The following is a 16,423-nucleotide window of genomic DNA, read 5'->3' as shown; positions in this document are numbered from 1 at the left end:
AAGGATCCGCTTTCTAACAGTCTCAGGATCCTCCAATTTCAATCCCGTCTCCGGTGCGAGGGGCTGTTCGGAGGGCGGTGGGTTAGACTTGCAGCTAAGCCGCTAACCTGGCGCAACATCAGGCTACGCCTTGTCGGAGGAGCACCCCAGCGGCTTTCTATTCCCGCCCGTCGGGGTCTTTATCCGAGGGAGCCTTCCGCCCCCGAGACCGACTCGAGGCGAGCAATTGGAGCCCAGGGAAACAAATCGCCCGACTGAGGCGTGCGCCTGCGCGCGCCCAACTCTGGCTGATATACACAGGCGCACATGCCTTCGCTTCCCTTCTGTTCTGCGGCGGCGAGGGAGGGGGCGAGCTAGAAGCTGCCGCTCTGCGCGAAGGGCGCACAAAGCAGCGGGGCTGCTGGAGCCGGCGGCGGGCTCGGGCAAGGGCTGCGTTCCCCTCCGTCCTGAATGGAAGCCCCGCTCGGCCGAGCAGCCGCGCATCTCCGCTGCCTGCAGACCAGGCGGGCAGACCGGCGCCGCGCTCAGCTTTTGTTCCGGGGACTGAAATGCTGCGGGTGGCGGTGCTGAAAGGAAGAAGTTGTCTAGCATCCTTCGCCTCGACCTCGCTGCCGTAGCCGACGGGAGGCGATGCTGCAAGCCACCGCGACCGTCTCCTCGAGTGCTCCCCTGCCGGCGGAAAGCTCCCTGGAGCCCAAGCAGCCCTCGCGCCTGTGAACTGAAGCCGAGGGAAAGACGACGGGCGGACGCGAGCGATTCTGGAGCTCTCACCGGACTCACCGACGCGCTGCTGCTGCTGCTGCTGCTGCTGCCTGCGGCGGCGGCCCTCGAGTCTGGCGTGGTGGAAAATCTTTGCCCCCCGCGGCTGGCACCCGTGTAGCAGCAGCTTTTGCTTGGTGGATGTGTGTGAATGAGTTCTGCATCGAATGGGCGCAAAAAGCGCCCCAGGTCCACCGGCTCGATCTTCCAAATCGGCAAAACGTCGCTGCACAGCAGGGACTGCGAAGGCCGAGACAGCAGCAGCACCGAGGGCGCCCCTAAGACCCAGAGACTAGCCCTGGATGACTGCAAGATGGTGGGTACCGCGCAGCTGCGCCCCCTCCCATTTCTTTTTGGACGTGTTCGTGTGGCTCGGTGGAGGGACCACTCCTCTCCCCCCTCCCGCTTTCTCCTGCTCCTTGTCTATTCCGATCACGTGCAGCTGCACTATTTTTAAAACTGCAGTCCGCATTTGAGTTGACACCCTTTTTGCTCAAGTCGGAGCAGCTTCGAGAGAAGGGACGCGTGGCTGGTGGCGGGGAGGGGCGGTGGATAACGATGGTTTCTAAAAGCCTCGGGCGCGTAATCGTTTGAAGAAAGAGCTCATACATGTTTCGGGGGAAAGGTGAAGAAACGTGGAGGAGTTGGGTTTTGGGACATTGGCTTGCGTGGAGTACAAAGCATACGCTGGTTGGTCGTATTTTCCCACCGTGTAATCTGGAACAGTATTACACGCCCTGTGTAGTAGACCTCACGTTGCAGAATTCCAGAGCAAGCACCTTATTTGCTTGCTCTTGATTTGACAAGTGCAGAATGTGGGGGCGGGGGGGACCCTACATAGTTCCAGTGGCTCAGTACAAAACAAGGGTGTGAGTGCACGTGGAGGTGGTCTTAGGGGATGGGCGTCTGACTGTCTCACCACAGTTGTGCTAACTTACTGGTGCAAATAGCAGCTGTGCCTGTTGATCTAAGAACTAACCTGCCATTTCATCCCCCAGGATAGAGAGGCAGTTAATCTCCCAGAAGTATATTCTTCCCAAATCCAGATTATGTTGAATTGCTGTGCAATTGGGCTGAGTAGTATGGTTAGCCTATAAGTTCAATAAGATTGTGTTCTAACATCAGAGCTGTTCCTTTTTTAAAAAAAATGTTTTTATGCTGTCTTGTGCAGTTAAAAAAAGCTAAAATCACGCTACTGCATAGGAAGAAACTGTTCTTAGTTTTCTAATTTCCCTGTTTACCTACTTGCCCTGTTGGAATCTTATCAGTCTGTGGATACTTCTTAGTCCGTTATTTATGGTGACCGTGACTGTAAACAATACATGATTTTAAAACATCTTAATGTCAACTCAAAAATAGTTATGCAAAACATTTTGGTTGCAATCATATACATATTTATCTCAGAATAAACCTACTGAATTCAGAGATAACTCCTTTTGAATAAACTTGCATAGGATTGTAAACGAACTTTCAGTTTCTAGTTTTTGTACCGATGTTGAACTTGTAAGAGTTAACTGAAGTTGAAATGCAGCTAGGGGAGGTCTGAGCCTTCATAAATCAAAACAGGAGAATTTTAGAATTACTGGTTTTACTTTGATGTGACCCAAGTAATCTGAACACATTGGGGTGCAGTAGGCTCCAGACCAGTCTACTTTTTCAGACACATTAGGTTGGGATAGGCGTCTTTCTTCAGCAAGACCTACGCATCCTAAAACGACAAATGTACATTGAGATTTGTGTAATTAGCACTTGATGAGGCTGTTGCACACTTATTAATGGAATTCTTACTGCAAAGATAAGGTCCATTAAGTAAAATGAAACTACGGATTATTTGCTCTGAAAATCTTCCCTCAATTGTGGAAATATGTGAATTGGGCTTTGCAAATTACAATATTGAATTTAGTAATCTTTAGGAAATAATTTACTCAAACTTTTTAGTACTCCTTTGATTTTAGGGTGTTTTTTTTTAAAAAAATATTTTCATTTAAATTTATTTCTGCAGTTGTGAGTTTACAAAAAGTTAACCTTTTAAACTGAAGCCTGACGTCCATAAGGTTCTAATAAGGCTCAGCAAGTATCACAAAAGAGCTTTTGAGGATAGTGTTTTCAAGCCTTGGTTTGGGCAATCTGTCAAATGTGATTTTCTTTGTCAGGGCCATGAGATGCTAATTTGAACGGGAAAGCATGGAAGATTAATTTTATCACACAGTACACAACAGTCCCTTGGAATTATTATTATTTATTTTATTTTATAAATTTATTCCCTGCCCATCTCTCCCCAACGGGGGGACTCTGGGTGGCTTACAATAAAAGTTGAATGGATTGGCTAGAGAATCCAGCTTTGTTGTATGAGGAGGTTCTGAAAATGCTAGCATTGACCTCACTTTATGCAACAGAACTGTTGAAAATATAATTTGGGGTTAAGGCACAATATATGGCAACACAAACTATAAGATGATACTGTTTTCAGTCACATGCATTCAAAGGAAGGGATGCCATTTTATGACAGTTTAGGGGTTAAATGGTGGACAGATCTGAGCCACCTTCCAAATTAATGTTAGAATATATTGTTAATCATTTTCCTTGTTGCATACCATACATAGACACATGCATTTTATTGTCTCAGAAGAAAATTCAGCAATAGTAATTGTGTTAAGCAAATTAATAATGATCCAGTTAACCCTGAAGTTTGGAGCTTTTTATATGCAGACTAAAGTACCAGCACAACTACTAAATGGCAAAGGATTTTTTTCCTAATATATAAATAGTCAGATTCTTAAGAGTAGTAAAAACAGCCTTGGAGCCAAAAGAAATAATTTTAAAATAAAATAGCAAAGCGGTGAGTGGCACATTCCACTCCAGATAGACAGCGCGTCAGAAAATTGGGGGGGGGGGTAGGGCAGGGGGCATGGAGGAGAAACTATTTCTGGAAACATTATCTTCTTTCATGATAAAATAATATCTGGCTTCCGGTAAAAGAAAAGCTGTTAGTCAGCCAGCTTCAGCATGTAAAAAGGCTTTCAAAGGCTTAGAGCGTGTGGAATATTTTCATTTCCCACTGAAAATGCCTGCTCTCGGTGAGCAAAGGGCAGCTCCTACAACATCCTTCATTATTTAAGGCATCGTAGGGGTGGATCTTCATTCTGTTTCAAATGCCGGCTTCAGCGCAGCTGGAGCAACCTTTTTTTGAAATCCTGCCTTATCTTTTGCTGCAGCAAAATGTTGGTTGTGTGTAAATAGATTTTCTCTTTCTCTTGCCCAGCTTGTCCAGGACTTCAACACCCAGGTGGCTCTGTACCGAGAATTGGTGATTTCCATTGGGGATGTCTCAGTCAGTTGCCTATCATTACATGCTGAAATGCACAGAACACGAACCAAAGGATGCGAAATCGCCTATCAGGCACACCAAAAGCTCTCTGCAATCTCTGGGTAGGAAATTCTTTCCCTCTTTCCAGTTTCAGACCACTTGTCTGAGCTGTTATCAATTCTGTACAAGGCTTAGGAGAAAGAGTATTAGATTGCCACCACTGTATTTTAATGGCCTGGATTTTAGTTAGGGTTTAATTCCTCACTCTGAGCTGGGTGTTGGGATAGAAAAGGACCTCTTTGGTCTTTCGTTAAAACGCCCAGGATGTTTGGGGAAAAGCTATGCCATTTAAAATAGTTTGAAACTAAAGGCATTTTGTAATGTGCTACATCATGGAAATGCAAGTTCACAGTTAAGCTGAGATGATGAATCTTCGATAGAAGCAAAGGAACTTTTAAAAAATCTATTATAAAATACATACAAAGAGTGACATTTTTAGATCAGACTCTTATTTTTTAAACTTTTGTCATCTGTTAACTAGAAAATAGCATCCCAGATAATGTGACATAACATGCTTTGGGTCACTGCATTTTTGCCTAGCTTAGATTATTACAGCTAAAACAGAAAATCACTCCTGAACTAATATAATAACAATATGCATATGAAAACACAATTTCATTCTTGAAGGTGCAGTTTGCATCCATACTAGCTACGTTTATGCCTATCAGTTATATCTAAGGTGGAAAGAAAATTGGAATACATTTAATTTACATTGGATGTTCATTTTATGTCTTCAAGTTTGGGTTACTAATTGCACCTGCAAACAGGACTCTAAAAATCTGCTGATAAAATTTATTTATTTGACTTTTAAACTGCCCACTACCAAAATTTTGGGGTGGTGTACAAAAATCAAACACATTTGAAGCAACGGATTCTACAATAAGATAAAATGGTTAGATGGTGATTTAAAGATAGGAATTAAAATTTACATTTTATACTTAGACATAGTTAAAGGTAAACTGAAAAGTGTTTTTCAAGCCTTCTTAAAAGGGCAGTGTCGGAGGCAGCATTTATATCCCATTGGGAGGCAAATGCAGCATATTCGGTCATGCCACAAAGAAAGTCAGGCCCCAAGTTACAGCAAGGTGGACCATTCACCACTGGAGATGGACTTCCCCAGGTGATTTAAATGATGGGAACCTTGCAGGAGGAAGCAATTTCTTAGGTATCCTGGACCCAAACCATTCAGTGTTTTAAAAACAACAAGCAGCTCCATATACTGTACCCAGAAGTAAATCAACCAGTGTAGAGATTTCAAAATTGTTATAACTTTGTTTCTACAGGATAGACTGAAGAGCAATGTGGCGGCAGCATTTTGTGCCAGTTGAAACTTCTAAGTTTCACACATGGGTAGCCCAATACACAGTGCATTGCAGAAGTCAAGCCTAGAGGTTATAAGCAGGTATACAGTTATTTTTAGATCATTATTTAGGAAGGGATGAGCCGCTGTATCAGTGAAGCCTGTAATAATGCTTCTGGCCACAGATTCTGTCTAAGAAATCAAGAGAGGTCCTGATGCAGAATTACTCACAATTTGCATATCTGGTCTCTCTGGACAGTTTGATCCTATCAAGCACAAACCTAGAATTTTGGCCTTCAAGGAGTTCTTCTGTCTTATCTGAATTACGTTTCAGTTTATTTTTCTTTCTACCTATCTCAGGTCAATAATAAATCATAATTAACAATAATCTACAAGCATCTTAAATATGTTTACTGTTTCCATAGATACTTATAATTAAATTGTCCTATCTTGTTGCAATTAAAGCAAAATTCTAAGCTCTTACTTTAGTAATGGTTGAGTAATTTTAAATACGCTATACACTGTTGGAGCCATAATGTTGTTTTATACAGATACACTTCTAGCACCAAGAATGCAAAGGTTTTAATACTAGGGATACAGAAGTACATGTTTCTGTCATCAAACATTATTGTCATAATTGATTGGCAACAGTTTCGTTTGCTTCCATAGGCACTCAGTGGAGGCTTTTGTAATCGGTTCAGCAAGCAGCAATAAAAAGATGCAAGTAGCAACCCAAAATACAGCATTTAAAAATGGAAAAGTGGCAAATGGAAAGCAGAGACATCACAAAACATTATGCATGTAAAAGCAAGTTTGTAAAAGTGTAAGTAAACATTAGCTATAACGCACAATGAACACCAATAATTGTCTATGTTAATTCTAAAAACCCAGAAACTGCCTTATATCCCACTACAGTCTGTTTTTCTGTTGTAGGCTCATATAGTCTGCTCCGACTGACCGTATCTCTCCAAATCTCAAATAGAAGACTTTTTCATTAAGTACCCCTGATTCTTTCAGTAGAGACACCATGATAAATGTTGGGCTGTCATTATGGCATGCTCTTCTAGGAGCCCACACATTGGTGCTTAATCTCCCTTGCTTTTATCATGCCTACAGTGCAATATTGGGCATATATTTTCAAAAGTAGATGAGTCAACTAGAAGAGAATTAGGATTTAATTTCAGTTTTGCTTGTGTCAGAATGCTGTACTGGGTTGTGGCCCTTAAATAGGTCTCTGCTGCAGTTAAAGAAGTATCAAGTCTAGGGGTCCAAATTTACTTACTCACACAGAAAAAATGCTATTTTGACATTTTCTTTTAAATGCATGGTAACATAACTGATGTAATTTTGCTTCCAACCTTCACTACTGGCTCTCAGGCTGTAGGGATTAAAAATGCCCATGTCCCCTGAAATATTTATTAAATTAAGGGTACCTTGAAAGGTCTGAAGTAGGAGAGACACCACTTCCGTTTTCCCTAGTATCATTTGTTCATGCTGCCCTTGTGGTCTACTTGTTTGCCAGACACCTGACCCATCACCCACATTCCCAACCAGCCAGGGTTTCATACTTGGAAGACATCTTTAGAAGGAACCTTTTTGAAAATTCTTAGAGTGAGACATTTGGGTGGCCAGTTGATCCAACAAGCAGGTTGGAAGAAGAGTAGACAAGGCCTTTCTTCAACCTATTGTCTGAAACATCCATTTCATCCTGCCTAATGGTAGGGCTGGCCCTGAATAAATGACCAGTTTTACTGTTTGCTGATTCAAAAAAACAATTGCAGAAATAATACTGTCTTCTGTAATTTCAGTGCCCTTTTTAAAAAAACACAGTTATATACAGGTAATTTTAGTTTCTGCAGTTCCTTTTATAGGACTACTGCATGCCTCATGGAATACCACTGACTTCGGACTGATGTATGTGATGTGCTAAAAAGCGGAGGACAAAATTCTCTTGTGGATGTGCTTTAAATTGGAATTTCTACACTGCTAGTAAAACCATTTAAAACTAATGAGTCCCAGTTTCCTAAAACAAGCAGAAATAGAGAACTGCTTCTGGACATTTGTGTGATTGAAAAAAATAAGTAGATTTATATCTATTGTGAAACTGTACTGTGCATAAAAAAATGTATTTTAAGAAAGTAATGTATGACACTTAGAGAATATAAGCCAGCAGGGTGTTTGAATAGAAAACTATAACTGAAAACTTAATTTAAATCATTAATAAAATAGCAAACAGGCCAGTGGTGAGTTGTGCTCCGTATATGTGAATGCCTCAAGATGCTGGATATGATTTAACAGTTAAAATGTGGGTGAAGGTTTCCAGACGTCAGGTGGGTCTGCATCTTCCCATGATAACCTTTTCGTGAGGCAGGGGATGCAGCATGCCTGTGGTCTTCAGCCTCCTGGCTGTGGAAAAAGGCCTTATTTCTCTCCCTTGCTTTTAAAGAGCAGCTTAGTTGTACACCAGAAAGGGATTAACGGGATGCTTTGTCTCTGGAATAAGTGGTAGTTTATAAAATGTTACTCAGCACTGAGAAATACTGAAATGATGAATGGAAAGAAGTTTTGCTTTGGCTCAACCTGTGACACTAGAAGTAGGTTGAAGACAGGACAGATAAAAGAAACCAATTGTTTACGCAATCAATATTTAATTTACACTGTTCGTTGACCCAGGACGCAATGGTGGCCATTGGCCTACATAGCTGCGAAGGGGATTGATAGCTATAGAGCATGTTGACTTCATGGTAGTCCAGTTCAGATGAGTATTTATTATATAATTAAAGCATTCTCCCACTCTCTTCAGCCTAAAAGGCTCCCAGAATGGTTTGCAAATACGTGTGTGTGAAACAAGACTGCCTTTGCTTTCAGGCTTATAGTCTAAAGACACCGTTAGAAAGGAAGCCAGGTTGGGAATAAACAACCAACCTAGACGTCATTAGAGTCTTAGGAGTAGAGTTAAACAGAGAGTAAATTCAGCTGGGAATGGAGCTGAATTAAAACATAATGGCTGTTGCTGGTTTTTCTCTGGTGGCCTCAGCAATCATTCATGATAGCTGGAGGAAGAACACTCAGTTGGAGCTGCGTTCAGGCATGATGGAACGTGCCAGTGAATACCATTTGGGACCAAGAACAGGGGAGGACTTTTTTTTTTCTTTTCACAAGGATATGATGATGGCCATGGTTAGGGAATAAGAAATACTGGACTATCCCTTATTCTTAGGTATATACAAAGACACAAATTAATGAACCTTTTCCAGAACTGTGGTGCACATACTTCAAATCTATATCCCATGCTTTAACAAAGTGAGGAACAGCTGTTGCTAAAGTGGGGACTGATTAGCCCAAACAGCTATTCAAATCCAAGGCTACAGACTTCATTTTTCACGCTCCTTTGTGCCTGTCTCCACATTACATTACTAATCCCCTAATACACGGGCAGGTATACTATTCTCAAGAGTCCTAAAATAGACTGGGGGAGTCACCATTTGCCAGATACAGAGCAGAAAGAGGTATTGTGGAAAGGAAAATGCAGAATTGAAACATAAGAGGCTTATGCTTACTTTGTTCCAAAGCAAAGAAGCAAAAAAAAACCCCTCAATTTCTGAGTGGTCAGAGATAGTTGGAAAAATTCTGTCTGATTTTGCAATTACTTGATTACAAATTCAGATAGGAGAGACTGAACGTAAGCTGCTTCACTGTATTTGAGTGCTGTTTTTTTCGAAAGAAGCAGACTGGATGAATTCAATTCTTTTCTTTTCTTTTCTTTTCTTTTCTTTTCTTTTCTTTTCTTTTCTTTTCTTTTCTTTTCTTTTCTTTGTGCCTTCAAGTCAGTGTTGACTCCTGGCAACTGCCTGGACTAGTCCCTGCAGTTTTCTTGGCAAGATTTCTTGGAAGTGGTTTGACATTGCCTCCTTCCTAGGGCTCAGAGAGAGGGACAGGCCCAAGGTCACCCAGCTGGCTTTGTGCCTAAGGCGGGACTAGAACTCACAGACTCCAGGTTTCTAGCTTGGTGCCTTAACTACTACACCAAAAAGGCTCTCTTAAACTTTAAATACTTATGGAAAAAACAGTGGATCCATAGTAGTTTAATACTGCTAGTCCTCATTGAACAACCACCCATTCAGCAACCATTCGAAGTTCAAGGCAGAGGTGAATGAAGGGGACTCAAGACTGTTCCTCATAGTTGCGGCCATTGCAGCATCCCTGTGGTCACATGATTGCAATTTAGGTGCTTGGCAACCAGCTTGCTATTAAAAAGTTCACAGTGTGCTGTGGTCATGTGATCACCGTTTGCGACCTTCACTGTTGGCTTCCAACAAGCAAAGTCAATGGGGGAGCCAGCAGGAGGTTGCAAACGGTGATCACGTGACATTGCGCTTAACGATGGCAATGGGAACTGCTGCAACTGCCGCTGTAAGTGGGCGCAGTCACATGATGTTGCATTTTATGACCGTGTTGCTTAGCGATAGAGTTGCTGGTCCCAATTACCATTGTTAAGCATGGATTACCTGTACACAGGAAAAACTTAAATGGGGAGCCCATTTGGTATAGTGGGTTTGGCTCCAGGCTAGAAACCAGGAGACTGAGTTTAGTCCTCCCTTAAGCACAAAGCCAGTTAGATGACTTTGGGCCAGTCACTCTCTCTCAGCCCTGGGAAGGAGGCAAGGGCAAGTCACTTCCAAAAATCTTACCCAGAAAACTGCAGGGGCTTGTCCAGGCAGTCGCCAGGAGTCAAGACTGACACAAAAGCATCCCCCCGCCAAAAAACTCTCAACCCTTAAATGATGAGCCTTATAATGGAACTCTGTTTAAATCAAGATTATTGAAGAAAATAACAAACGTGAAAAGATGAGAAAGCATGGGATAAGGATATGAAGGAGAACTAGTTAAGGATTCATCTAAAAGATTTAAAATGTAGTAAATGTTAACTAGCATTTGTGGTAGCATCTTCTGAAAATATTCTGACTTGTGCATTTTACTGCAAGGGAGAACTTCCTGTTCCCTGATGGGATTTACACAGACATGGCAGAGAGATGAAGTGTGATTAACTTATGCTGGTTCCTTTTCCTTGTAAATAATGTACCAAGCTATTTCAGTTGAATGGAACCCATCCTAAAAGATCTTTTCTTAATAAAATAACAGAATTACAGCACTTTTTTGGATAGATATACTCATAGAAAGCTGCTGTGAATCAAATCAGACTATCGATCTGTCTAGTGAAGCATTTACTCTATATCTGCCTGCTGTAGCTCTTACCATAAAATCCCTTTTTCTGTAACAGAGTCAGGGCATAGTGTCCACACATTTTAGAGGTAGGGCTAAACAACATTCAGTGACATCGTCCTTCCCAGTACCAGCCCTGCTCTGATGAGCACATATGCCCATCAGCTCCATCAAGAACTCAGTCTTGGTAGGTTTCCACCTTTTCCATTATTTTTCATTATCTCTTGCAAGCTCAGCATGACCAGACAACAATTCACTGACTGGGGATATGCCAAGCCAATAGGGTAGCCTCCAACAGTGCACCACTGTGTCCTGTCATCTCACAGGTCCTGGAGAAGTTGATCAACGCTGTGATTATTGAGCCATGTGACCCTCATAGCTGCCAGAAAGCCTCTTTCCTCTTTTCTGGGGAGCTGTATGGCCCCAAGTGGGGTAGGTTGACATTGCTGAGTGCCTAGTCCCACCCCTGCCTTTTCCCAAGAGTCTGGCTCTGCTAGATAATTCCAGGCCCCAAAGTCTTCCTGGCCTTCTGCTCAACAGATAACCCAGAGAAGACCATGGATAGTGAATCAGGCCGTACTCCTTTAGTACAGGCCTGCAACAGGGACCACGCATCCCATGGGAGCAAAAAAAAGCAGGAAACTCCATTTTGAGGCTCCTCAAACAGATTAAACCACTTGGAAGGAGCATGGGGGGTGGGGGGGAATAACACCATCTTCCTCTTCCTGCTTCTCCTCATAGACTTCTCCAGACCTTTACTACAGAAGTTGAAGCCCAGGTTGCCATAGCCAGAGGGACAGCTGGACAACCAAGCAAAGTAGTGGCATCTAGTGCCCACAATTCAGATATCTCCCTTCAGGACCAATTAGATAGGAGGGGAGCTGTCCCTAGATGAGGAAGAACAGACAGTCCTGGAATCCACCAGGCTCTTTCCACAATTTCTCAGGAAAGTCTGCCAAAGGAACAAAAAACTCCTACCCCCATGTATCCATAGACAGCAGTGATGTTTCAGGTGGCTCACAATCCCACGCAATTTCTAAAGTTTCAAATGATATATAGAGCCAGTTTGGTCTAGTGGTTAAGGCAATGGGCTAGAAGCCAGGCAACGGTGAGTTCTAGTCCCGCCTTAGGCATGAAAGCCAGCTGGGTGACCTTGGGCACGTCACTCTCTCTCAGCCCAACCCACCTCACAGGGGGGTTGTTGTGGGGAAAATAGGAGGAGGAAGGAGTAATAGGTATGTTCCCCACCTTGACTTATCTATAAAAATAATAAATGTGGGATAGAATAAATAAAAAATAAAATAATCCTCTGTGCCCATAGTGGTACATACTAAGTCTCGTGTTCATTTCACTAAAAAACAGGTTAATAACTATGCCTGGTGGTATGGTTAAGGAAAGTTAGAGGCCTCACATTAATTCAGGAGTTGCAACTTGGAGCACAAAATCTTGGAGACTTAACATTTCATAGAAATGTAATCAATGATTTATCAGTTTGCCTAAAACATCTAAGTCAAGTAAGCATAGATATCCCTCTTAAATAATACACCAACCCAAGGATCCTGGCAAGCCAAAGGTGAGGAGCTCCCTCAAGTGGCAGTTCTCAGAAGCCCTATCCAAACCCTCTCACTAGGTCAAGCTCACCGCAAATGAAGCTAGAAATTATACTGCTTAGGCTGAGTGTCCAGGGAGTTGGTACAGTAGAAGAAGCAGAAGGCAGCGTAAACCTCCTGGAACAACATAAAGTAAAACTAGCTCTGAGGAGATTCCACTCTCCTCTAAAAGGCCAGGGTATCCTCCTCCTAACAAACTTGATCAGCAAAACCCATGGCATGGGAGAAGGAGGCAGCAGATCAAGGTAACCTGCCTGGCTCCTATGCTGGGCTGGGCTGAGAAGAATGTATTGTCTCCGACAGCAGAACCCCTCCAAGGAATCCACAACACAGCAGTGGACTGGCTCAGGTGCAGAGATACGGTGCTTCAGTCCCAGGGTATTCAGACAAACAGTGTTCATCTTTAGGAGGTTAGTATTTAGCAGCCATTTGCAAAGACTCATCTTACTCAGTTATAACAGAAGTTTTCAGAGCTATCTGGCCCAAAGATGTACTATATCCCATTCCCACTAATGTCCAGGCTCCTGAGACTAGTTCCAAAGAGTTGAACTGATAAACAGAACATTAAGTTGTCCCCACGAGAGGCTGGTACTTTGATCTGATTAATCTGTCAATGTCACCGCATTACCAGAACTACTGAGCAAGGGAGATTCAATCACCAGCTGGATACAACACATACCTGAAGATTAAGCAGAGCCTTATCCTCAACCTAGAATATGATAGCAAAATGATACAGACCACCTTAGCATGCTGAAGAGCTTCTAACACTCACATATAGGACTTCTCTGATGGGCTTTCTGCAGATGAGCCAAAAGGACAGGAAGCTCACCAATATCAGTCTCTGTGTCTAAGTTGTGGCCTTCCTAAAGCAGACCTCAACATGGGACTACCATGCTGTACCTGCCACAAACATATAACAGCCCTCTCCTCAGTCCTCTGTTTGAAGAGCATGGGACTTCTCTCTGCCCATGCCAGCATCAAGAGATTCCCGAGAGAGTCCTCCATACTAAGACTTACCACTACTTTTTTTAAAATTTATTTATTTATCTGTCTATCTATCTATCAAATTTGTCACTGCCCACCTCCTCCCACTGGAGGGACTCTGGGCGGCACTATCCACTAATATCCATGGTGAGACATTCAGGGACTTCAGGCCTTAACTGAGTCCCATTTGAACCCTTCAGTGAGTTGGTCTTCGAGCATCTTATATGGGAAATGACATTCCTAACAGCCATAATGTCTTTCACTGAGACCAGGAAGTCATCCTCCCCTCCTTCTGTTTTAATTCACAAACTCAGTTGAAGTAGGATTGGCACAAACTGACATCTGATGAGTCATCAAAAATCTAGCTGAGTAGAGCAGAGATGAATAGAATAGACAGCCTTCTAGTTTCCCTCTGACAGCCTCAACCAAGTCCCAAAGCTTCAGTGACCATGATGTCCATATGGATCAAGGGTTCCGTTGAGCTGGCATACAAGACCTAAAATAAGCCTGCCCTGTAGGGAATTGTGGCCCACTCTACTGGAGGTACAGTCACCACTGCTAACTCAACACTAATGTTCCCTAGATGACAACTGTAAGGCTCTTCCATGGTCCTTCCAGTGTGCCTTTATAAAGTACTGTAAGTTCTATGCTTTTGAACCTTGGCTGAAGCTGCCTCAGCAGGAGGATACTCAGGGGAGAGTGGGAGGATGCATTCATTTTGTCATGATAAAAAGATTCATTTGTCACTAGTTTTTAAAAAATGGCAGAGTTAAGAGTTTTAAATGTCATGTATCATTTGTTTGCTTCATTATTTATTTTCTCAAGGCACTTTCTCAGATGAAAGTTACCAAGAGAAGAAAGGGGTTGGGGAACCAAAGACGGTGGTATTAAAACTGTACATTGGCCAGTCATCAACTCAAACACATTTTAGCGGCAGCTTTCTGGAATGAACCTTGCAAAGAAAAGTACACATGAAACTCAGGAAAATGGGCAGTCTACAACAAGAGAGAGTACAGCTTTTTTTCTCCAGATTTTGTGTGTGTTTTTAGCGGTCTGTTGTTGATGCAAAAATGGTCCTCACTTGGGTTTGTTTCTTGCTCTCTTTTAATGCTGTTTCTGTTTTTGTCCATTCCTCTATGCTTAGTTAACAATTACAGCTTGTAGTCTGCAGAAAGTTACAGTGGCTGAGCCTAGGGTGTCTAGATGGTGCTGAGGTATCATTTATTTATTGAATTGGGTAGTCTGTGTAAGAGAGTGCCTTTTAAAAAATTGCCTCTGAAATAGGGGCCTTTCTAAAGCTCTGTTTGAAAATTGCAGGTTTAATCCTCTGGAGGATGGTAGAATGTCTGAAAAACGTAATGTTATTTGAATGGAAAACATGGTGGTTGACAAGTTGCAGAATAACAGCTAAAGCAGAGAAAATGAATGGGAGTTCTAGGTCAGCAGTAAAAGGTAAAACAGGGAGAGATTTTACATGATGTTAAATACACAATATATTGAGCCTTACCTTGTTTTTCTTTGGTAAATCTGGCTAGAGAATGTGTGTGGCCTTGCAAGATAGAGGACCCATCTCTGAGAGTATACCAAAAAGAACTATCTAATTTAAACTCTCTGTGGCTGTTCCTGTACCAGCCAAGCACTGGTCTGTACTGAGAAACTAAGGTTTCTTTAGTTTCTGTACTGCCTGCGCAGTCGTCTTTCAAACAGTGGCAGTGTTCTTTTCCAGTACTTCAACAGAAAATTATCACTCTTAAATGCGCTAGAAACAGAGGAGACCATTATGGTTGGCGGGCTGGAGAAGGAGAAATTGGAGATTTCTTTCCATTTCACCTTTTATTGCCATCTTCCTAGATTGCTTAAAGACACTAATAGTCTCTTTCTCGGAGAGTTCATCTTTGCTATGGTATATTCTTAGTCATTGTTTCTCAACCTTGGCAGCTTTATGCTGTGTGGACTTCAACTCCCAGAATTCCCCAGCCGTTCCCACTCCAATTCTGGGAGCTGGTCCACACAGCTTAAAGTTGCCAAGGTTAAGAAACCCTGACTTAGACAATCTTACAAGAAATCCAAGAACTTCAGGTAATTAATATTTATTGAAGGAAGTAGGAAGCCATAATCTATTTCAACAACTGCTTTGATTCAGGAAATAGCCATGTTTGTGTGTGTGTGTGTGTGTATGTGTGTACATAGACATACACAACGTTCAAGTCTTCCAGTGTTTTTTGTTTTCTTCCCACCTTATGTAAGGGACTTCTTGACCCTCTCTGTTAAGTTGGGGGTTTATTTCCATCTGTCCTTTGATTGTGCAACAGTCAGAATGCAAAGTGTAGGAGGAAGTCACCATAGAATTATACTAATTCTCTATCAGTGTCTGTGACTAGTAGGGGAGCTGTTTTGCAGCTCCCTCCCAAACGACTGGCTGTGTTTCTTTAGAAGATGCCAAGGAAAGAAATAGAATTCAAAGTCAGGACAAGGATCGTGGGGGGGAATTGACTTCAGGCTGATTTTTGAACTCTTTTATTGGTCAGGTAGAGAGACCATTGACTAGCTTTTGCAGAGATACCAGCATTTTGAAAATTCTGGCAATTACAACAATTATGGATTGTTTTGTACATGATTCGGAGCATTTGAGGATGTGTGTGGAAGTGTAAGGCTGTGTAGAAATGCACAATAATTCCACTTTTTTCTAGCTTGGGTTATTTCAGCCATTTACTTTCTTTTCTTATATACCTCTCTGTCCCTTTACCTCTTATGAAATGTTTTAATTTGAACTTTAGATTTTTGGCAAAGGGCTGTATGATTGGGCACCTGCCAATGGCCCATACCAATTCTCCTTCCGTTTAGACTTCTGTCCCGCCTCTTCTACATGAGTTCCCCATCAAGCCACCACTACTAGTCAACTCACTTTCTGACAGGTATGCTTACCTCCCAGCAATGCCTATTACAAACCAAGGCAAAGCTGCAATGAGGAGATAGCATGTTACATTTTTCAAGATTTTCCTCGATGACCTGTTGCTTACTATGATAGTTGTCTGCTGTGAAGTGAGACTTATCACTTGCTTGGCTTCCTAAATAATTTCTCTTACAAGGTGGAGGTGTCTTCTGGTAGAAGTGTGTGTAGGGAGGGATGAATACCAACAAGCACTAGCACCAGGTGGGCCCATTGGGTGGCGAACTTGG

At 42.5% G+C, this 16,423-nt stretch overlaps 1 protein-coding gene across 1 annotated transcript in view; it reads left to right on the top strand.

The window, feature by feature from the left end:
* Window positions 1-217: 217 nt before the first annotated feature.
* Window positions 218-16,423, top strand: part of RGS7BP (regulator of G protein signaling 7 binding protein) — a 53,815-nt gene continuing 37,609 nt past the window's right edge. The window contains exons 1-2 of the mRNA XM_063295606.1: window positions 218-1,075; window positions 4,022-4,188. Of these exons, the coding sequence (XP_063151676.1) occupies window positions 911-1,075; window positions 4,022-4,188 (332 nt within the window). The 5' untranslated portion in view covers window positions 218-910. The remainder of the gene's footprint in view (window positions 1,076-4,021; window positions 4,189-16,423) is intronic.

This window comes from Candoia aspera, chromosome 2 (genome assembly GCF_035149785.1).
Source record: "Candoia aspera isolate rCanAsp1 chromosome 2, rCanAsp1.hap2, whole genome shotgun sequence".
NCBI classification, from domain to species: domain Eukaryota; kingdom Metazoa; phylum Chordata; class Lepidosauria; order Squamata; family Boidae; genus Candoia; species Candoia aspera.
The sequence above is the reverse complement of the archived record's forward strand: the minus strand, read 5'-3'. Positions and strand labels throughout refer to the sequence as shown.